This window comes from Sus scrofa, chromosome 14, assembly GCF_000003025.6.
Source record: "Sus scrofa isolate TJ Tabasco breed Duroc chromosome 14, Sscrofa11.1, whole genome shotgun sequence".
NCBI classification, from domain to species: domain Eukaryota; kingdom Metazoa; phylum Chordata; class Mammalia; order Artiodactyla; family Suidae; genus Sus; species Sus scrofa.
Genome location: NC_010456.5, coordinates 74,279,324 through 74,302,410, shown reverse-complemented (window position 1 = coordinate 74,302,410; position 23,087 = coordinate 74,279,324). Strand labels below are relative to the sequence as shown.

The 23,087-nt window shown below is 51.3% G+C and overlaps 2 protein-coding genes across 7 annotated transcripts in view; one reads left to right on the top strand and one right to left on the bottom strand.

The window, feature by feature from the left end:
* Positions 1-23,087, bottom strand: part of CDH23 (cadherin related 23) — a 467,077-nt gene that overhangs the window by 432,213 nt on the left and 11,777 nt on the right. For 5 of the 6 annotated variants that reach the window (XR_002338421.1, XM_021072656.1, XM_001925683.5 and 2 more), the window contains exon 2: positions 20,993-21,059. The exons of the other annotated variant lie outside the window; for it this stretch is intronic. The gene's annotated coding sequence lies outside the window, so the exon portion shown is untranslated. The remainder of the gene's footprint in view (positions 1-20,992; positions 21,060-23,087) is intronic. 6 annotated transcript variants of the gene reach the window in all.
* LOC110256823 (proline-rich receptor-like protein kinase PERK2) lies at positions 7,323-8,070 on the top strand. The gene is made up of 2 exons (XM_021073696.1): positions 7,323-7,821; positions 8,018-8,070. Exons 1-2 carry the CDS (start codon positions 7,323-7,325, stop codon positions 8,068-8,070), a joined length of 552 nt encoding a protein of 183 aa, XP_020929355.1.

The following is a 23,087-nucleotide window of genomic DNA, read 5'->3' as shown; positions in this document are numbered from 1 at the left end:
CCAGCCACCCCTTTTGTTTTCCGCTGTCTTCCCTCCCTCTCACTCCCTCTCTCGCTCTCTCCTCTACTTCCCTCCCTTGATTTCACTGGCTCCCAAATTACAGCCTTCTTTCAGAAACAGACACAATCAAGATGGTACATAGGGCCCTTGTCACAAATGGCATTGCAGGTCCTCTCCAAATGGAGCATGGCCTTTAAAGAGGACGGCAGTGCTGCTAACAGCCTGGCGTGGGGAAGACGCATCTCCAGGGAGGCCTCCCTCCCTCTCAGACTGATCAGCCCGTGCGGGAGGCTCTGGGTGACTGTGATTGCAGGGTCAGGCCCTGGGCTGCTGGATTTCAAGAGATGAGGATCTGCCTGGCCTTCTCAATACACCTCTGCTGGGGTGGGAGGAGCTGGGATCTGTCTTTTTTTTTTTTTTTTTTTTGGTTTTTTAGGGCCACCCCTACAGCATATGGCGGTTCCCAGGCTAGAGTCTGAATCAGAGCTGTAGCCGCTGGCCTACACCACAGCCACAGCAACACCAGATCCAATTTGCATCTGTGAGCAACACCATAGCCCAAGCGACGCCAGATCCTTAACCCACTGAGCAAGGCCAGGGATCAATCCTGCATCCTCATGGATACTAGTCAGATTTGTTTCCCCTAAGCCACAATGGGAACTCCTGGGCTCTGCCTTTGATTGGCTACCACCCAGGCCCACCTCAGCCAGGGAGAGGGTCTGGGACCAGCCCACTCCCCGAATGTGAGCCTCACTGTAACAAGGTGGATCTAGCTAGTCTCTAAGGACCCTGTGAGCCCTTGGCATAGATGTCACAAATTCAAATGGCTAGAAGGGCCGGGATGTAGTACAAATGAGTAAAGTGGGGAAAAATGTGAGACAATAGGGAGTAATGGAGACTGTGGAGAACTGAAGACTACAAGCCACCTAAACCTAAAAGGAGGCCTTCAGGCAAAACTCACGTGGGTGACAGAAGTCAGAGCCAAGTCAGGAGAGTGGTTATGTCTGGTGCAGGAGGGGACCCGAGGGAGCCCACCAAGGCACCAAGAATGCGTCAGACCCAGCTGGGAATATACACATGCATATATCAATGCAAAAACTCACTTAAGATCTGTTTACCTTATTGTATGAAATAATTTTAAATATTATTTTTAAAAGAATTTTTTAAATAAAAATACAAATAAAAGGGACAGCTGAAGCTCAGCCCCAACCAACCCCATGCCCACTGGGAACAAAGACCTAATGTTGCCAGTTCCAGCCAGAGATGCCAGAAATCTAGAGTTTTATCATGAACATGCTGTTTGTTTGTTTGTTTGTTTGTTTAATGTTGCTAGTAGCTAATACAGAATGAAAAACCGCAACCACATACACACATCTTCAGGCAGAATTCAATTCCTAAACTTACAGACTGTCCAGCTCTCCAAATAAGTGGAGGTGTCATCTCTTTGCTGGAATACAACATGCTTGACACACGATTGAATTGAAAGGGATGATAATAAAAGTGACTACATTCGGCATGTGTCCCGTGTACCAGGTCCAGCACAAAAGGCTTTCTGTACAGATTTCTTCTGATGAATGCTGATAACAAGCCTACAGTGTAATTGGACATGATTCCCATTTAACCACTGAGCAAACTAAGGTCTGGGCAAAGTGTCACGGCAGGCAGAGCAAGGCTTCAGCCGGGAACGGGTTTCTGATCATCATCATAACCAACTCTTGCAGGAGGTTTTAGACTAAGCCAAAGAAAGGTAAAAAAAAAAAAAGAAAAAAAAAAAAGAAAAAAGAAAAATGCAGACGCTAAGCCTGAGCCTGCTGTGTCACACTCTGTGTCACCGCCTGAGCCCCTGAGGCTGAGGACGGACGTCTGAGAGTCCCCGGGTGAGACAGAGGCCCAAGAGCACAATCGCCAAGACCCAAATACACACCCAGCAAGGAGCAGGCGCAGCAGCCCGTCCCGCTCTCCGGGACGGAAGCGGATTAAATTTCACAGTGAAAGACTAGAAAGCTATCTGTATGGGGCTACTTCTTAAATATGCCAAGTTTCTCACTGACACCCTTCTAGTCAATAATGTTCGTAAAAATATGCATTTTCTACCTTATGGGACTCAATAAAGCTATTTTCATATTGAACCAGAATAAATATGGTTCCATTCATCTCCATAAATGCTCTAATTCTTCTGAATTGACTCTTCTGCACAACTGATCACTCACCACTGTTGTGGATATTCAGATCAAGATATGGAAATTTCCAGGACTCCAGAAGCATCCCTCGAGCCCCAGTCATCACACCCTGGAGTGACCATTATTCTGCCTTCGGTCACACAGCTGGGTTTTGCCTACAGTTGTGCCTTTTACTTGGGGCCTGTGCTCCTCCATCCTCCACAGCCCCCACCACACGCTATTGTCTTATATTTGGCGCTGCTTTACTCTTCAGTCAGCCTCCTACCCCTCTGGGCAAGTGAGTTTGAGAACTCTACTCCCAGGGCATTTGCCTAGAGCCCAGAACACACAACAAGCTGGGCATTAGTTGCCCAGTCTTTTTTTTTTTGGGGGGGGTGCTTGTCAAATATGGCTTTTATTACATTGAGGTAATTCCTTCTCTAAGTAATTTGTTGAGTATTTTTTAATGATGGAAGGGGGTTGAATTTTGTCAATGCAGAATTTTCAAGTGATCTTAAGAAAGAGAACAGAGCTGAAGACATCATTTCTTGATATCCAAATACATTACAAAGCCACAGGAATGAAAACATCATGGTACTCACATAAAGGCAGATCTCCAGTAGCTGCCCAGTCGTGAAAGAAACCAACATGACTAGTTAAAACTGGTTATAGGCACACTGAATGCAATAGCCATTTAGTCAACAAAGTGTGATTAGACATCAGTTCCTGAGGATACAAAGAGGAATAAGAGGAGATCCCGTCGTGGCTCAGTGGTTCACGAATCCAACTAGGAACCATGAGGTTGCAGGTTTGATCCCTGGCCTTGCTTAGTGTGTTGAGGATCTGGCGTTGCCATGAGCTGTGGTGTAGGTTGCAGACGCGGCTCGGATCCCGCATTGCCATGGCTGTGGCGTAGGCCGGCGGCTATAGCTCCGATTGGACCCCTAGCCTGGGAACCTCCATGTGCCAAAGGTGCAGCCCTAGAAAAGGCAAAAGAACCCCCCCCCCAAAAAAAAGAGGAATAAGACACACCTTGCACTGAATGAGCTTACTGTCTAGTGAGGAGCCAGACCACTGCAGAGAAGGAAAAAGTTCGATGGAAGGGCAGTGAGGGAGGGAGGCACAGCTGCAGAGGAAACCACACATCCACCCACCCAGGGTCAGTAAAGGCCTGCCTGATGGTGACCCCTAGGCAGCATCAGTATCACCGCACAGGGGAAGGAGGCTGGGCCACAGAAGAGCTTGTATCCATCGCCACCTCTCTTCCCCGGAGGCCATATACTCTCATCCCAAAGTAACCCATCCAGCAGGGTCCAACTCATGAGTGACCTTGCTCACCTATTAATGGACAAACAGGACTGCCTGGGGCCAAGAAAAATGCAAATCGAGACTCAAAATAAAAAGAAATGAATCTTTTTTAAAAATCCAACTATAATTGACTGAAACCAATGTGTTCAAAAGCAATTAATTTTAAAAAACTATCTTTATATTTTAAAACAATGAATTTTTTAAAACCTGAGGGTTCTAGGAGTTCCTTGGTGGCTCAGAGGGTTAAGGATCTGGCATTGTCACTGCTGTGGCTTGGGTCACTGACGTGGCTCGGGTTCGATCTCTGGCCTGGGAACTTCTGTATGCCACCAGTGCAGCCAAAAAATAACAAAAATAAAACCTAAGGATTCTAGAAAACAATAAGCCTTTTACTGATCTAGTTGTTTTTGAACTCACTGATGAAGGACTCTTTCACCTAAGCATCACTGAGAGGCCCATGACCATGCTGACCCATGTCCTCTCACAGCTCCCTCCTGCCACTCTGCCCCCTGGCAAAGAGGCCAGCACAGAGGAAGGACAGTCTCCTTTTGGCAGGGCCGGGATGCATAAGTCATGCCATGACCTTTCACCTGCGATACTGTTGGCCTCACCAAGCCTCTGATCCAAATTCCTCTGAAATCCTTCAGATCCTCATTCTGAGGCCAGCCCTGATGGCTTCAGGGACATCATTATTCCTCGAGAAGGCCAGGGAGGTGACTTGCTACCATGCCTTGACATCATCCTTATATCTAGGGACTAGGGACCTCCTATGGCACCAGGGTGGCAGAAATAGGATGTCCTGCCTGGGCTGGGGCAGGGGGGAATGGGTAAGAATGGGGCTTGGTAGGTATTCTCTCCACTGCAGGCTGCCCCAAATGAGCATTTCTGCAGCTTCCTCTGCATAAGTCCTGTGGCCTGGAGAGGTATGATCAGTGGTTCATTCCACCCATCAGGGAGGGACAGATGAAGTGGAGGACAGTTACTTCATTCTTTCCCCTAAGGGGCAGCCTCTACCCAGCCCCAGGCCTCCTAGAGGCAGAACAGCTTATCCAGCTTGCAGAAATCCTGCCCCCTCTGCCCACTTCCTACTGGCCCATATGCAGCACACATGGCAATGTTTTAATTGCACAGAAAGCTGAGCTGCTACTCGAATCTGTCTAAATATCCCCCAAAGAAAGATGCCCAGTGGGTACCCCCAAGGGGCCAGCAATGGGCTGATGATCCAACCCTATCATAAATGTCCTGGAAAAGAAATTCCAGTCTCATTCTCAAACCTATGTTCTTATCTGGGCACTCTTTCTGTACCAAGAGGCTATGAGGTGCTCCTTCCCAAGTAGGTACCGTGGACCAGGGCTTCTCCAACTTCACTGAACAAACAAATCGCTCAAGGATCTTGTCCAATACAGGTTCAGATTCAAAAGGTGGGGTGGGGGGGGTGCAAGACTCTGCCTCTCTAACAAGCTCCCAGGTGACGCAGATGCTGCATGTTTACAGGCTACCCTCAGAGTAGCAAGGCTACTAGACATTCACCTCCTACAAGCATGTGCATTTTATTTATTTATTTTTTATTTATTTATTTTTTTTTGGCCGCCCCGTGACATATGGAGTTTCCAGGCAAGGGATTAGATCCCAGCCACACTTGCAACGTATGCCGCAGCTGCGGCAACGCTGGATCCTTAACCCACTGCACTGGACCAGGAATCAAACCTGCATTCCAGGACTCCAGAGACACTGTCAATCAATCCCATTGTGCCACAGCAGGAACCCCAATACATGCATTTTAAATTAGGGCTCCAGAAAGTTGCCCTTTAAAATAGTAAGCCCAGAGAAATGAATCTCTAATGGTGAAATTGCAGGTAAGGTCACTTATCGGATGGGAGAGCTATGTGGGAGGCAACCAGAACCATCCGCCATTATAACTCTCAAATAAAGCCCTTTGGTAAGCAGATGGGGTGGGGGGGACAGGAAGGCGGAGATAGACATGTGTATGGGGGCCTAGCCCAGGATGTCAGCTCTGGGCCTCCCACACCCTTGCAGGACTCCACCGCCCACAGCAGAGCCTCCCGGTTCACACCAGTCACTTCTGTAGTACCACCTTTCCAGCTCACTGGATACTCTCCCTATCTGCCACTCTGCCTTCCCACCAACCCAGACAGCACCAAGCACCCCAATTCCCCCAGCTAAGGGGTTTCTTCCCAGCCCCTCCACAGCAGAGTGACATTTGGTCCCCTACCCTCACAGGTGCTGACCACCCTCATAGGTCTGACCGCAGTGCACCTACCCTTGCACCATGAACCAAATGTTAACTCCAAGCCAGCTCTCCCGGACCACCGGCTGACTCATCAGCACCTCTCACCTGGCCCCAGACAGGGTCTTGAAGCCCACCCCACTCCATGCAGCCTAATTCTCCCCAGGCAAGAGTCTGACTCCACCCAACACACACACACACACACACACACACACACACACACACTCCTCCTGTGCCTCTCCAGCTTATTTCAAAATCCAGATTGGGGTGGGGGTACTTGCTAAAAGGCTGAAAGGTAAGGGTCAATGACCTATCTGGTCTGAGAGGGCAAAGTATTATGAAAAAGAGGCAAGCGCTGCTTTCTGAATTACTGGGGAGGGTGGGGTTTGCTACTACCCAGGAAATGTTAATTTGCCTCTTAGAGGGCCACCGGGCTGGGGGCTGGGGTCGCGGTGGGGCGGTGGCCGACGGCGAGGGCACAGGATCTCGGGCCCAGGCGCGGAGGCAGCTGCTCTAGGTGACGGCTCGGGAAAGCCAGGCTTTGAGTGCCCAGCAGCTGGTGCCGCCACCACCTTGGAACGCGCGCGGGCTCTGCACGCGTCCCGGGTTGACCTGCAGGGGAGACGAGGGGCTGCGCTTCTAGGCGCTGGCTCCTGGTAACAACTAGCAGGGCGGCCTGGGGACTGGGGAGGCAAAGCGCGAGCCGCACAAGGCTCCCTGCCCCGCGAGGGGCGCATCTTCTCACAGCCGGACCAGAGTGCGGAGGTTGCAGGAGTCCTCGGGGGTCTCGCGCGGGCACTGCGAAATGATGAGGGGTGGGAAGAGCTACGTGCCTTTAGATCCCTCCAATGCCATGCCTACGCCGCGGTGGGTGGGGGTGCGTCCTACCCCATCTCCACTGTCCAAATGGGGACCCGGAGCGCAGAAGACTGGGTTGGATCCCAACGCCCTCTTTGCCCCCAAAATTCTCCCCACCCCAGACCCTCTCTGAGGCGCAGAGAGCAATGCGCCGGAATGTTCGCGGGTCCAGAAACCCGGGTGGGGAGAGGAGTGCCTTTCCTCCCAAGGCTAACGCGGAGGGAATTCGAGTTCCCGGGAATCAAAGTTGCCGCGCGTCCGGCCGCGGCTCGGAGCGGGACGCGGGATGCTGGCTGGGGGCCCGGGATGGAAGGAGGCCCCAGGCGCCCGCCGCGGGCGATGGCCGCACCAAGAACAAGTGGTTCAGCGGCTGTGGTCGCGACCCCACGGCTTCAACTTTACCAACGCGTGGCTGGGGAACCGCGCCGAGAAGGCGAGGGAAGCGGCGAGGGAAGCGGGGAGGGAAGGGGCGGTGCGCAGCTCTTGATACCGTGTGCGTGTGCCGAGCGGCGCCGCGCCTTGGGCTCTGCTCTCCTCCGGATCGGCCCCCGCAGGCCGCCTGCTCGGGTGCTGGCCACCACCGCGTCTCGCAGCCTGCGCGGTGGCTCATCCGCGGCGCGCCGGCCGCTCCGGGGTCCCTTCGGGCGGTCCGCTAGCTGTTGGCCGCTTGCAGACAGCAACTTCAGGCGCGCCGCGGGCTCGGACTAGGCGCGCCCCAATCGTCCCGAAGCTCTGCACCTCCGCGCTCCATGTCGAGGGTCGGGCCGTCCCGCCCCGCCCGGCTCAGGGCCCGGCCGCTGTGGGACGCGTCTTCTCACCTAGCATCCCGCCCGCAGCCCGCGCCCCTCGCTCCTGAGCCGCTGCCGCCGACGCCGGCGCTCAAGTCCGCGATCAACTTTCCCTCGCTTCCTCCGCCCTGCTCGGCCCCCGCCACCCAGACCCCGCCTCCTGACGCTCCCTCCCTCACCTCCCGCCTCGCCCAGCCCCCGCCCTCCCGGCCGCGCCCCGCCGCTCACCCTCCCTCCACCTGGGGCCGCCAGGATCCCTGCACCCCCTACCCCCGGCCCTACTTGGACCCCCGGCCCCACTTGGACCCCCGGGAGCGGCGCGAAGCCCTGCCAGGCGCTCAGGGCATGAATATTTTAGTGTTGGTGAAGCTGCCCTCTGCCGATGTCATGGCACCGGCTGCTGTGGCAACTCGACGAATCCCCCAAAGGGCAAGGAGGAAGCCCAAGGAAGGGGCCCCAGGTGCGTGCTGGAACCTTGCCCCGCAGGGCTGCCCGCTGTCCCGCAGAGGGGTGGGGGCCTGGCCGGCCTCCCGCTGGTCCCGAGCCTCCAGCCGACGAGGGAAACGCTCTCGGGAAGCCTGAACGAGTGAGCGGGCACATGGCCTAGGTGAGCCTGCGCCATCTATTGGCTTTAAGCGCCCCCTCTCTGCTCCCAGAGTCGCTGAGCGCTGAGGGGGTCTTAGTCCACCTAGTGCTTGGGGCCACTTAGCTGCGCTTGGCTCAACCAGCTGCCTTTGCCCATCCAACTCACACACTCCTCTCTGCGCCCGCTCCATCAATCGAGCTCAGAATGCCCCCAACTGCTTACAGTCTTCCTGGATTGGAAGAGACCCTTGATGTCCCCTGAGCACCCGGACGCATGCAGGAGACCCTTGCACTGCACGCCTCCCAGCTTCTTTTTCACGTCTGTGGGGAAGAAGACCTCATGACTTTTCCAGACAGCTAGAGTCCCTATTTGCACCGTTGAAGAGGCTCACTGCCTGACCTTGATCTCTACTTCCCCTGCCTAAACATTCTGAATTCTTTAAACCATTTCTCCTATGATAGGATGTCTGGACCTGTCACTATTGCCCTCAGCATCTTGACAATAGTGCCCGGAGCCAGGTTCTACCCTCAATTCATTCTATCCTTAGCATAGCCTTTCTGGTTGCTCCTGTCATTAGCCTGGTTTTGCCATAATAACATGAGCCTTAGGGAGGTGAGTGAGTTACCTTGTGGTGGAGTCAGGTATTGGACCTAGTATCTGCCTGATTCCAAGGCTCCTGTTCTTTACCATTCATTCATTATTGCTCCTATGTGCTAGAATGGAAATGGGTTCCAGGAATATGATGAAGAAAAAAATAGGCTTGGTGCTTGTGCTTTGTGGAGCTCCTCTAATGAAGAAAACAGCCAGTCAATGGAACACAAAAACAGGTAAAATTACAGACAGAATCAGTGCTAGGAAGAGAAATGCTTTAATGGCTCCTGGTCTAGGAGATCAGGGAAAACCTCTTGGAGGAGATAACACTGAGCTGAGAACTGAAGGATAAGCCAATGAAGAGAGAGTGTGTGGATTTTAAGCAGGAGAAACAGCATGTGCAAAGGCCCTGTGGTGGGAAGGAAATGGCTTACATAAGGACATGAAGGAGGGCCAGAGAGGCCTGAGCACTGAAAAGGGAGGGAAGGATAGTGAGCATAAAGCCACAGTGGGAGCAGAGGCCAGACTGTGCAGGGTGTGTAGGTCTTAATCAGGGTTTGATCTCTATCCCAGGAGTGGAGGCTTTGAAGCAGACGGTTGGGATGGAGGTTGAGGGGTGGGAGTGTCATGATCTGAGTTGTAGTTGGAAAAATGGTGAGGAGGTCATAGATGAGAAAAGCATTTCTTCAATTAAAAATACTGACTTCTCACCTACTGTGTGCTAGGAACTTCTCAGTTTGCTAGTAGCAAACTGCAACTTCCAGGTCAAATCCATCTTTCCCCTCATTTTTGTAAACACAGTTTCTGTGGACCACAGACATGCCTATCCTGTTATGGCTCCGCTACAACTGCAGAGTTAAGGGGTTGCAACAGAGACTCCATGGCCCGCAAAACCTAAAATATTTACTCTGGCCATTTACAGAAAAAGTTGCTGACCACGTGAATCTTCTTGACATGTGGGATACATCAGTGAACAAAACACACACGCAAGTGTGAGCACACAAACCCCTGCCCTCTTAGAGCTCACACCTCTGTGGGCTATTGCAGCTGTCCTGGTGTCAGAGTCCTGGGCCAGGATGGTAGTGTAGAAGGGAGTGGGATTCAAGAGGTTAAAAATCTACAGGACTTAGAGTTCCCATTGTGGCTCAGGGGAAACGAATCTGACTAGCCTCCATGAGGATGCAGCTTCAATCCCTGGCCTCACTCAGTGGGTTACGGATCCGGCGTTGCCATGAGCTGTGGTGTAAGTTGCAGATTCGGCTCGGATCTGGCATTGCTGTGGCTGTGGTGTAGGCCAGCAGCTGCATTTCCAATTAGACCCCTAGCCCGGGAATCTCCATATGCCTCAGGTGCAGCCCTAAAAAGACAAAAAGAAAAAAATTCTACAGGACTAGGAGAGGGAGTGACTAAGGGGTGAGGTAGAGAGAAGTGTCAAGGAGACTCCCAGGTTTTCTGGCTTGTGACAATAGATGGAGAGGGTGCTGGTCCCTGAGCTGGGGGGCAAGGGAGGGGACCACCATGGGGAGAGGGGCAAGCACACCCCTGGGATGTGTCAAAGGTGAGAGACCAGTGTGATGACTGGGTGCAGATGGCAAGTAGGCCATTGGACACATGAGTCCAGGTCTTGAGGACAAAGGGCAGAGCTGGAGGTGTGGCCTGACAGGTCTCAGGGAGTCACAGTTTGACCCAGGGTGACGGAGCCAGGAGTTGGGAGGTCTGGGTTCTGAATATCAGACTGCTCTCCAGCTGAATGGTTTTGGATTAGTCATGACCTCTCTTGGCCTCCTGTTCCTCATTCATAAAATGCAACAACTAGAAGTCTTCTTGAAAGCTTCTCCCATCCTAAACCTTTCTTTCTTTCTAGTTGGCCACCTTCTCTCTTAAACTGTGACTGCCCAGGCTGTCCGCAGTCATTAGACACATGAACAAAACAGCGCTGAATTCAGGGAGACCATCACCTCCTCTAGCAATGGCACCATACATCTGTTCATAGAAACTCTCAGGCAGCCACTTATATTCTGCAAGCATCTGTCAAGTACCCCCCCTGTGCCAAGCACCATGCTAGGAACTGGGGTGTCTATCCAAGAGCTACCAGCCCACAGAGTTGCTCTGAGTGTGTAGCAGGTGATTCAAAGTAAATTTGGTCACCCAGTGATGGAAGAGCTGAAAATTCTAACAGGGGCTGGAGTGGTAACCCAGAGTTCAGCAGCATTAGAAAGTTGCTGCACCCCAGGCTGGAGGGATGAGGGGAGGAAGCAGAGTTACCAGGATCATGGTCATGCAGCAGAAGATGGAACCACCATGGACCTGGCTGGTGGGAAACAGGGATACAGCTACTGCCAGAGACACTGCCTAAGGCCAAGTGTAGAGGAGACACCCCGTCTTCTCCCTTCCCCCAGACCTCTGGCCTCCCCCAGAGCATCCCTTTGGCTCATCCCAGCCAGGAGCTGCAGACCCAGGTGGGAGCTGATGTGATTCAAAGCAGACAGAGGAGTACAGGGAATGGATCCGAGGGTAACAAGCCAGCACTGCACACTGGGGACAGAGACGCAAATAACATGCAGCCCTATCTTTGAGGCGCTCCTGGGCCAAGACAGAGGCAGACATGTAAATCAAGTGGAGTCTGGCAAGTTAAGTGTAGTGAAGCAGAGAAGTGGCCCAAGGAGGGTGGGGTGATGGACTCTTAAGAAAATTGATTGAGAACTATGTCTAGATACTCATGTCGCAACAGAAGAAAGGGTGGGGGAAAAAACTGTAACTGCAATGTATACATCTAAGGATGACCTGACCCCCTTGCTGTACAGTGGGAAAAAAAAATAAAAATAAAAATAAAAAATAAATAAATAAAAAAAAAAAAAAAAAGAAAATTGAGTCCAGAAGGACTGCCCGGAGGATCAGGAGTTCAACAGGCAGCAAAAGCAGAGAAGCATCCCAGATGGAGGGAACAGTATGAGCAAAGGCCCGGGGGCCTGCCTATGGATACTCTGCGTGGGCGTTTTCGGACCCTGGTGAATAGCAGTCTTGCTATTCTACATGTGAAGCAGCCAAAGGTAGGATGGCAGAGTTGGCAGGAGGCTCAGAACTGGGAAAAAGAACTAGCACATTCTCATCTCCAGAGCATTAATCCCTGGGAATTCTAGACTTTCTCCCTGGCCCTCAAACCATTTCAGGGTTGTCCACCAACTGCTCAGAGTTCTCTCCAACTGCCAAACCTCTCCGCCAAACCTTTGGAGCATCTCCTACCACTTTACATGGTTTTAGACAAGTCTTTCCGCCTCTCTGAGATTTGATCTCCACTTGTCCACTGAGATCATGACAGCTGCCAGCCTTCCTCCTGGGACCATGTGAGAGCATTTTGACAACTGTAAAGAACCATAGAGATGCTATCGCCCAGGACCCAGCATCAGGCAAACCCCTCCTACTGAAGGAGCTCCCCACTAAGGAAGGAACGGACAGGACCAGGCCCTGTTTCCACTGTAACAACTGGAAGAGAAGGTTTTCCATTGTCCTGCCTCCTGGCCACAGGGCACAGCACATAGTCCAGGCCAGCCAGTTAGAAGCGCCACTCTCAACTTGGACCCTTGAAGAGAATCACAAAATTTAGAAATAGTTTATAATGGTTTAGAAATTATGGAAAGTACCAAACCCTGACTGACAGCACTTGAAGCCTGACCTGGGCTGTGTTCTCAGCTGCATTCTTGGCCACCCACCTCTTTTGGTTCCTGCTTTCTGGGCCTTGTTCTCCAGCCTCTAGCTGATTCTGCAAGCACCCCTACCCCTACCCCCTTTTAACTAGTAAATTCATCTTCTGCCAATTGTCCAGAGTTCATTTCCATTGCTGGCAACCATGAGAACCCTGCCTGCTATGGACCACATGAGGATTCTCCTGTCAGTTGTAGGGGATTAAAGAACATGGGGTCAGCATTGCCAGAGTACCTCCAACTCCCTTTCCAAAACTTAAGAAAGAAAGGAGGAGGAAAGGGAGGGAGAGAAGGGAGGGAAGGAGGAGGAAAGGAGGGAGGGAGGAAGGACAAGAAAAAATTCATATACTGGCTCCTTCCACATCCAGATGACTTTGTCCAGGGGTTTCCTGAAGTGGCCACATCTCAGTAGGGGGCTCAAGTTTGTCTTTAGCTCAGAGACACAGACTTTAGGGTCCTCAAAGGCAGGGACCATGTCTTTGTTCACTCATCTAGAGAGCTTTCCTGGAGGGTCCACAGTGTGCCAGGCTCTGGACTGGGTGCTGAGAACACAGAGAAACACATGAAGTTTTTCTGGTCCTCAGAGAAGTAACAGTTCAGGTGGAGTGACAGATACAGAAACAAACTGTTGGGAGGCATAAGGCAATGCCATTCTTGAGGCCAGGACCAGGTCCAGCAGTGACAGTGGGATTGCCGCCCCCCCCACTGCAGTTAGTCCACCATCACCCAGGAGACTCAAGGAAGATTTCCAAGAGCAGAACCCACGTAAGCAGAGCCTTCGAAGATGCATGTGCCTGGCCAGATGAGACCAGTAAGGGCATCTGGGGTAGAGGGGCCGTGTGTGTGCGCGCACGTGCGTGCACAAAGTCACAGGGGGCATCAAATCATCTGCAGAGTTCAGGTAATGGGGCAATAGGGCTGGACCAAGGCATGCTGGGCAGAGGTAAGAGAGGAGTCTCAGGAGAGGAGCAATGGCTGGACCAAGAAGGGCCTGGTATGCCATGATGGAGCCATTCAGCAAGGGATGCTGGAGGCAGAGGGGACAGACCTGGAGGTGAAGATGCCCAGTAACAGGGAAAAGGCATGATGGGCTAAAGGATGGAGAGGAAGAGTCTGCACTGGTAGAGACTCCACATTGGCCCTGGGCTGGCCTCTTGGAGGAATGGGCACCTCCCCATCCCTGTCCCTGCAGCCCTTAAACAGCAAATAATCTTCTGGCCCACTGGCACTCTGAGAAAGCAAAGGAGGAAAAGAAGGCAAGGGAGTCCAGATCTTTCGTGTTAAATCTGTCCAGCCTATTCAACCACCTGGCACTGACTGGCTTCCCCTTTGGCCCCCCAGCCCACCCCTGGAGAGTTTTCCCGGCTGGAAAGAAGGTGTAATGCAAGGCTCGGGAGACTAGCATTTCGTGGCTCTGGGTCTGCACCGACTCGTCTGGCCTCGGTTTCCTCGGCTGTAAATGGGCACCACAGTCCCTGGCCTCCCCGAACACCTCCCAAGGTTGCCATTCAGGTTGAAAGAGAAAAACACGCACTCAAGTGCTTTAGAAACTGAAAACAAAACAGCGCTCCCATACCAGTCTCTCCGCCCCGTGAGGGGCGATTATTATTTTTAACGCGCATAAACGCCCCTCCGCTGGGCGCTCTCTGTCACAGCTTGGCTGTCCCCCCTCCCCGCCAAGCGCTCAGCCTCCGCCCCGCTATTCCCAGCCCCAGCCGCTGCCGCTGCTGCTGCCGGGCTGTCTGTCGCTTCCTGTCTGCGTCCGGGCCTCGCGCCCTCTCCCGGGGCAGCGCCTGCCACCATGCCTGCCACCATAAACCAAGCCTGTGTGCTCCTGAGTTTAGTTTGTGGGCCCTTGGAGCCTGGCACAGCTGTGGCGGCTCGACGCAGCTTGTGAGTGAGCGAGGCTGGAAGGCGAACAAGGTGGGCTGCCCCCCACCCCCATCTCCAGAGTCGAGGGCGCCCTGGGACCTCCTGAGGGCCTGGCCTCCCGCACACTCCGCCCCGCCCTCCGGAGACGCCTCCCCCTCCCCCACATGGCCCGAGGAGCCAGGCTCCTTCCCTCACGTTCCTGCCCGCTCCCTGCTCCCCTCTCCCATCATTTATTTATAAGGGATTCACAGCAAAATGAATGACAAAAAGTTAGGAGCTAATTAAAGCTGGCACAGATTGGCACATGGGGGCATGAATTATGCATCGGAGCAGAATGGCACTCGGTGGTAAGGACTGGCACGGTGTGCTCTGGGCACTGGTAGGAGGCGGGCCTGGGGCTCCCTGCTCTGCCAGGATCCCCCACCCTGCTCCTCGGAAGGGCCCTCCATATAGGGCCCTCTGATTTTCTCTAGGGGTAGCTGGAGCCTGGTCTGCACACCACCACCACCACCACCACCACCACCACCACCACCACCACCACCACCACCAGGGGCGATTTCTCTCCGCACAGCCCAGCATGTCCTGGCTGTGAGTAGTGTCAACACGATAATCAGAGGCTGGACTCAGCCCACAGAAGCAGGTCCCTGGTTGCCCAGGCATGTGCTGGCTGCAGCCTCCACACAAAATGGACCAGACCGGGCCTGCTTCTGAAAGAGTGGGGGCGGCAGAGAAGGCTTGAGATCCAGCCAGCTAACACTGTCATGAGCACATCCGAGCTGGAAGGCACCTTTCAAGACCAGGCAAGGCATAGCTCAAGGTTCAAGGTACCTTCACAGATGGAACCTGAGGGGAGAAGGGCAGACTCTCTACAGAGCTACACAGAAAGTCAAAATAAAAGTGATGATGTTGATGATGATAATGATAATAATAATGATGATATTAGCATTCAATTAAAATGGATCTTGTGCCAGACACTGTTCCAAGTGCTTTGCATGGATTATCTCACTCGATTCTCACCTAAGACCCTCTAATGATCCAGTCTCACAGATGAGGAAACTAAGGCAGCACAGAACTGTAAAAGCAGCTTGCCCAAGGTCACTGGGGGCAAAGTCAGAATTCATCTAAACCCAGGCAGTCAGATCCCAAGCCCTGTCCAAAGCCTGGGCAGGGGTTCTCAACCCTGGCTACACCAGAGGAGCTCTTGGGAGGAGGGCCAGGGACATAAAAATAGGATCAGAGAATTGGATTTGATTGCTCTGGGCTGACATGGGCACAGGGTGTTTTTGAAAGCTCCCTGGGTGATGTTAATGTGCAGAGGAAAACCACTGGCCTTGGTGGGAGGGGGATGGATATGGACCCCCAAAGTCACAGATGTGAGTTCTTGCTCGGCCACTATTGCCTGTGAATTTGAGCATATGGTTCAACCTTGTTTCCTCACCTGTCAAATGGAGTTAGTGGTAGCTTGGGCTCAGGAATTGGGTGGTTTGGGTTTAGTCTGAATCCTGGCTCTGTTTCTCGGGCAGGTTATCTGACTTCTCCTAGCCTCAGTTCGCTCATCTATAAAATGGAAATGATGCTAGTGAGGATTGAATGAGTTGATGAATATAAAACGGTACCAGGATCCATGGTCCCTAGCTGCCCTGGGAATGGGGAACTTCACCCCTCCTGGCCCACAGGGCTGGGGCCAGGATCAAAAGAGGACTCACATAACTCAGAGAGGCTGTGTGCACTGCGGGATGGCCAGAAAAGACTAGATCTCCTGGCTGCCCTGCCCTGACTTTCCTTCCCTCCCTTCCTTCCTTCCTTTCTTTTCTTTCCTCCCTTCCTTCCTTCTTTCCTTCCTTCCTTCCTTCATCTTTTTAAGGCCACACCTGCAGCATATGGAGGTTCCCAGGCTAGGGGTCAAATTGGAGCTACAGCTGCCAGCCTACACCACAGCCACAGCAATAGGGGATCTGAGCCATGTCTGTGACCTACACCACAGCTCATGGCAGCACCAGATCCTTAACTCACTGAACAAGGCCGGGGATCGAACCCACATCCTCATGGATACTAGTCGGATTCGTTACCGCTGGGCCATGCTGGGAACTCCAGACTTTCCTTTTCTTTATACACAGGCCACAGGAATATATTATCAGACCACATGGATAAGCCCTTGCCCTCAATTTGGTGTGTATCCTTCCAAGTCATGTTGTGTGTCCATATGGAAATATATAGTCTGGGGCTGGGGGCATCTATCATAGAACGCTTCTCTGCTTTTGAATGTTAAACCATATGAATGGTTCAAATATAAAAATAATTATAAAGGGGATGCTTCAGGCAGAAGGAAAGTGGTCCCAGATGGAAGCTTGGGGATTCAGGAAGGAAAGAAGGGCAATAGAAAGGGAAATATGGATAAATACAAATGAATCTTGGTTGTGTAAAACAATACAACTCATATCTAAAATTAAGAGAGAAAATTAAAATACGCGACACAATAGCACACGAGGCAGGAAGGGGGTAAATGGAGTTAGAATGTTCTAAGGCCCTTGCATTGTCCGGGAAATGGGTAAAAATGTGATGCGATGCGTGGTGAGCGTTAATAAATCAAGGATGCCTGTTCTATCTCTAGGCTAAGCCTAGAAGAATCATAAATGGGTGGGTATAACCAGCCAGTGGAGGGGGAAATTGAATAATAAAGTGGCGTGTGTGTGTGTATAATTTAAAGAATTCTTTGTTTATAAATAGAGTCATACTTCACATGTTGTTCTGTAACTTGATTTTTTTTTTCTCTTAAAATAAATCCGGAGTTCTTTCCACATGGGTATGCAGAGGGGCTGCCTCCCTCTCGTTAATCTGCCAGCATGCAATCCATAGAGAAGGACAGTGACAGAGTTTGAAATTGAGTGTTGGGCCCTTCCAAAGTGGGACCTTGTGATGCCCGCCTGCCCTGACTGCAGACTGTGGTACAGGGAGAAGGCAATGCCCCTGGGCATGTCCACGGCCTGGCCTGGGGGGCTGTTCACAAGAGCTGCTGTCTCCAGGCCCTGAGCCCCACCCTGGCCCCATTAGTCACACACCAGGAAACCCAGGGTCCGGTAAAGAGAGGGGCAGCCTGGGATTAGCTGGCTCCATCTCCCACCTTTGGGCCCTATTGCAATCAAACTACCCCAGAAAAGAGCTTGTTCCCACTTGACGTCTTTGGAAGATGGGGACCCCCTTTGGTGTAGCCTGCAAGTCACTTCCTGCTAGATGCGAGCCTTCTTCAGGTCATGTCTTTGAATCACAGAGTGAGAAAATTATTCCAGTTGTGGTTCTGTTGTAGTTTATATAAACATGCAAAGAAGAAAGGCTCTGTTTGATTGCACTTTGAACATTCGATTATCTTTTTTTTTTTTTTTTTCTTTTTAGGGCCACACCCAAGGCATATGGAAGTTCCCAAGCTAGGGGTCCAACCGGAGCTACAGCTGCCAGCCTATGCCAGATCTGAGCTCCATCTGCAACCTATATCACAGTTCATGGCAACACCAGATCCTTAACCCACTGAGCAAGGCCAGGGATTGAGCCCACATCCTCATGGATATTAGTCAGGTTCTTAACCTGCTGGGCCACAGTGGAAACTCCTTGATTATCCTTTCTTGATCTAGAAGGTATCAGGCCTTCTCTCAGACTCTACCAAGCACCTTTGGTTGTATTTAATATTCTTTTGTTAGCATTGTATTTATTTTGCTACTTATCTTTCATTTATTGCAATTGATACTGTTTTTCTCATTTATGGTGGTGATAAAAAGGTTTCTCTTTAAATTGAAGCGCTGAAAAGTGAGGGACTGATGTTTAAATTGAGCCAATAACAGTAGACTTGGCACACAGCAAGGCCAAAATTGGTAAACGTGGAGGGTGAATGACTGAAATTGGAAGTCTTGATGTCAAGAGGAAGCATCAGGGTAGCTTTCGTAGCCCCCAACCCCTCACCCAAAGAAATCAGGCCCAGGGGAGCTTTGGGCCTCACCCCAACCCCTCTTCCCTGCAAAGCTCCATCTCAGCCGGCAGAATACACGGATACACAGAAGTGAGTACACGGATGTTTAGTGCAATGCTCTTTATAATGGGGGGTGGGAGGGCGAGGCGGTGGCCTGACCCCTCAACAGGGAACTGGTTAAACAGACTACACCTTGACCTGTCTGTTCCATGGACTGCTCTGCTCTTCAGAACTCCCCATCCCCTGGCTTCCTTACTCTGTCGTCTCTCCAGCCACTGCTCGCTGCCCTCCCTGCTCTCTGCTGAAACCCATTCTCTGAGCCTTACTATCCCCGCAGAAGCCTTCCCTGCCCACCCCCCAGAACCCCAGGTCCTCCTCTGACCTTCAGGACCCTTACTTTCTGGACAGCTGCTGCACCTGTACACAGCACAGACTCTTTAGCGATCATGTTGCCTTACGTCTGTCTGTCTTGTCCCCAATCAAATCATAAGAGCAGGGACTGAGGCATCTCTGAAGGAACACTAGACCAGAGGTCAGAAGACCTAGGATCCAGCCCTGACTCTGCTGTTCTCTGCCTGAATGACCTTGAACAAGGCATGTCTCCCACTGAGCCTCTGCCTTCCCACCTGACCCGAGGGACTGAGTTCAAGTTCCTCCCAGGGTTCCTCCTGCTCTGAGAATCTAAAGCCATTTCGTGTTTTTCTGGACCTTCCTAAGAAGTAGCAAAAACTGAGATTTCACATCTTAAAAGGGTTGTACCCACAATCTCACTTAATCCCCACGATGACTCTATGAGAAGGGCACTATTGTTGTCCCCGGCTCACTGATAGAAAACTGACACACGGGAAGGCTGGAGCCATGAAGTTAAACTGGGTTATGGTGCAGTATAAACAAATTCTGAAATCTCAGTGGCAATAAAAGTTTACTTCTTGCAAAGTATACATTGCACTACGGTGCAAGGCTGGTGGGATGGATTTCCTCCGAGAAAGAGAGACCCAGGGCTCTTCTATCTTAGAGCAATACTATCTGAAACACAAACACGCCGGCCACTGTGACAGGGCAAGATGGATGGAAGAGGGCCACAGGCTCTTTACTGCCTTTCCTAGAGTGACATTGCACATGATTCCCGCTCCCATTTCTCTGGCCAGAACTGGTTAGTCACGTGGCTCCAATCTAACTACCAGAGAGGCTGGAATGCTTAGTGAGTAAGCACCAAGAAATCTATAGCACTGAAGCTAAGGAACTTAACCAAGGCCACACAAGGTGTGCTAGTGTCAAGGATTTAAACCCAGATAGCGAGACTCTAGCACCTTCTGCTTAATTGCTATTCTACATCATCTCCAAGGAGGTACCAGGGGCACAGGAGCCGGGTGCACAAGCTGATGGTGATGGGTAAGGTGTGGTGTGATGCGCTGGCATTGCGAGGTGAGAAGGACAAAGAATAAACAGCAGCCAGGCAGAGGTAACAACAGGCAGCCACTGTCCATGGATCAATCTTAATAGTTCCCATTTGTCAAGCATCTGCACCAGGCCAGGCACTTTATAAATGGTTCCATCTGAACTCTCAACATCCTGGCAATAAAACCCACTTCCACTCTACAGATGAGGAAAGTGAGGCTCAACTGGGCTGAGCAAACTGCCGGAGGTAGAGCAGCTGGCAAGTTATCTGAGCAATCCCCAAAGCCCTCACCCAGGGCCCTGGAGAGGACTTGCAAGGGAGGACCAAGTTGAGGCATGAGCTTCCAGTCTGGGCCCTGCCAACCCTTCATTGCCAAAGCCAGGGCAGAAGTGGCCTGGGGCTGGGTGGGGGCTGGTGGTTGGGGGAGGGAGCTATTGCCCAGGGACAGCCTGAACACTCTGGGGACAGACCAGCCTAGGAGGACAGACCAGATGTGCAGTACGGGCGCCACCTAGAGGCCGAGGAGTTCAGCACAGCACCTCTCACCCTATGGGACCCCACCCCAGTTCCACAATGGAGGGAACACAATGGAGGAGACACAAGGGCCAAAGTGGGGGCAGGGGGGTGGGGGGGCGGTGCATGGTGCCCATCCATCATCTGCACCACCATACCCATCCCCCAGCTCTCCTGTCCTCAGCCATCCCAGGTCTCTCCGTAGACTCGTTTCTATCTAAAAATATTAGGAGTTCCTATAGTGGTGCAGTGATTAACAAATCTGACTAGGAACCATGAGGTTGCAGGTTCATTCCCTGGCCTCGCTCAGTGGGTTAAGGATCCGGCTTTGCCGTGAGGTGTGGTGTAGGTTGCAGACTCGGCTCGGATCTGGTGTGGCTGTGGCTATGGTGTAGGCCAGCAGCTGTAGCTCCAATTCAACCCCTAGCCTGGGAACCTCCATATGCCGTTGGTGCAGTCCTAAAAAAAGCAAAAAAATAAATAAAAATATTAATTAATAGGCCAAGAACATTTATGGGCTCATTTTGGACTCCAGGCCCCAGAGGTAACAGTGGGGCCTGGAATCAGGCAGTTCTGAGTTTGAATCCCAGCTCTGGCACTTCCTTGCTGTGTGATGCTTTGGGCAAGTTAATTAACTTCCACAGGCCCATTTAAGTCATCTGTAAAATGGCTGAAGGATGCCTATTCAAAGAGCTTTATTAACAACGTTAAACTTTGTAATATAGTATATTAAGTACCCAGCTCTGAGTGTTGCTCCCTTTCCTTAACCACCTCAAGCTTTAAAGCTAGGGTTCAGTCCCCAGGGCTTTCCTACCCTCATCCCTGAGAAGGGTGGAGGTCAGCCCCCAGAAGTCTATACTCTGAACATGGACCCTGCCAACCGACACAGACCAGGGAGTGCCCAGGGGCCCTGGCTCCTGGAGCAGAGCTCCTGACCCCTGTTCAGCCAGTACATGAGAAGGACCCCCCACCTCCTCCTAGGCTCAGCTCCAGCTTCGCACTGGGACTCACCTCTTGGTGATTCATTGCTGTCCTGGTGAATGGCATCTGTCCCCTGGAGCTGCTATTCATGGCGGCCCTGAAGGTGAAGTCGCCAGTAATTAAAAACAAGTGCACCTGGATGTCAATTATACCTCAATTTAAAAAAAAAAAAGGAAAAGAGGGGAAAAAACTTATCTAAGGAAGATAATCTGAAAAATTTTTCAAAGAAAGTACAGTGGGATACAGCCCCATCAGGCACAGTGGAAGGAAGAAGCCGTAGCAGGCAGGATGCCTGCAGCTTTAGAAAATCTTAGAAGAATCTGTAACTGCAGCTGAGACAGGGGCCCAAGTCTTCTGGAAGCCAACGCTAGGCATGTTATTCCTGGCACATCCAAATCAGCATGGGAGTCACTCCAGCTGTTAACACTCCCAGATGAGCCTCAGTTTCTTCATCTGCCACACGTGGGGTAAAATCCCTGGCCTGCCTACCTTCTCTGGTTTGGTGATAAACATCTTGGGAGTTCTCTATAAACTATCTTAACTTCAGATGTGTTATCCCCAGCCCCACCTCACCAAATTCATTCATTTATTCATCATTGAGCACATAGCTCTGCAAAAGGCTAGGGGTACCGTGTTGAGTGCAAGAGACCTCTTCCTGCAACTCTACACCTTAGCAAAGACAGGAGAAAAGATGTAATTGGCACCTTCGTGGGGCCCCACAGCCTCTGTCTTCTTCCCCTGCCCTCATCTTCTTCTGGGAAAAGCAATAGCCACCAGCACTTACATTGCACTTACTAGGTGCCCAGGACTCTGCCCAGTGCTGTACAAACACATATATCATCTTAGCAAACCCTGAAATGTAGGCACCATCATCCCCATTTTAAGGACGAAAACATTGCGGCTCATAAAATTTCCCTTAAAGTGGAGGAAGCCAAATTAAAATCCATATCTGTTTGGCTCTCCAGTGAGTTATCCCTTGAATTATGCTGGAAAACCATTGTCTCTACTGAGTACTTCTGCCTGTACTTGTAACTTTCTTATGCATTACTTGTATATTTCTTGTACATTACTTGTATGTGTACTTGTATATTACTGAGTGCTTCTGATGTGTCAGTGATAAAGGGGCAAGCACTTTGTGTACTGCATTTTACTTACGCCCATGCCAATTAGGTCTACTCACCCAATTTTACAAATGAGGAAACTGAGGTTCTCAGAGGCTGAAGGAAGCCCCGTGCTAGCCCTGCCATCCTGGCTGACGCCTTAGGAGTTGGACAGATTACAGTAATCAGCTAATGCCTGAGTGGGGCTCTGAAGATGCAAAGCCCCTTATTGAAAGCACTAAGGATGATGATTAAGTCGGAAGGTGGAATTAACTGTGCAGGGGGAGCAGGCTGCAGCCATGAGGAGAGGATTAGTGATGTGCTGCCTGATTAAGCCAAAGGCGGCTTGGGAGGGAGAGAAACTGAAACAGGTTTACGGCTCTGGCTCCTCAGTGCTGCTCACGACAGAGAGGGGACGTGGCTGTGGGCCTCCTAGGCAGCAATCACACCCCAGTGTTGAAGGGATGGGGCAGCATCCATGGAAAGCAGGGTGGGTTCCCAGCACCCTTTGCCTTTCTCTCATCCATCCATCCATCCACCCAGCAAGTACTTGCCAACAGTCTCCTAGGTCCCAGGCATTGTGGATAGAGCCAAGGACAAGAGAGAAAACGCTTAGGACTCCCCAGCCTGGGAGGAGGGACACAGACACTTAACAATAATCAGATGGCAAGGAATTATTCATCTTTCTAAGTGTAATAATAGCATTGTGGTTATATTTCATAAAAGAGCTCTACTCCTTCAGAGATACATACCAAAATATTTACAGATGAAATGATATGATGCCTCAAATTAATACAGGGAGGGGGGAATGAATGCAGGAAGAGGTGAAAAATGGCTGGCCCTGAGTTGGCAATTGTTGAAGCTGGGTGATGGGTAGGTACACGAGAGCCATGTACCATTCTGTTTTCTTTTGTAATTGTTCACATTTTCCATTTTAAAAAAAGGTAAAAAAAAAAAAAAACAAATAATTATAATTCATGCTAACCACCATGAAGATAAAGCAAGTATATGGTGAGAAATTCTGT

Excerpts from the sequence above, each read along its gene's own strand:
- LOC110256823 (XM_021073696.1), top strand. The coding sequence starts at position 7,323 with ATGTCGAGGGTCGGGCCGTCCCGCCCCGCCCGGCTCAGGGCCCGGCCG. Across the intron at positions 7,822-8,017 it reads GCCCAAGGAAGGGGCCCCAG|AGTCGCTGAGCGCTGAGGGG; the intron begins GTGCGTGCTGGA and ends CTCTGCTCCCAG.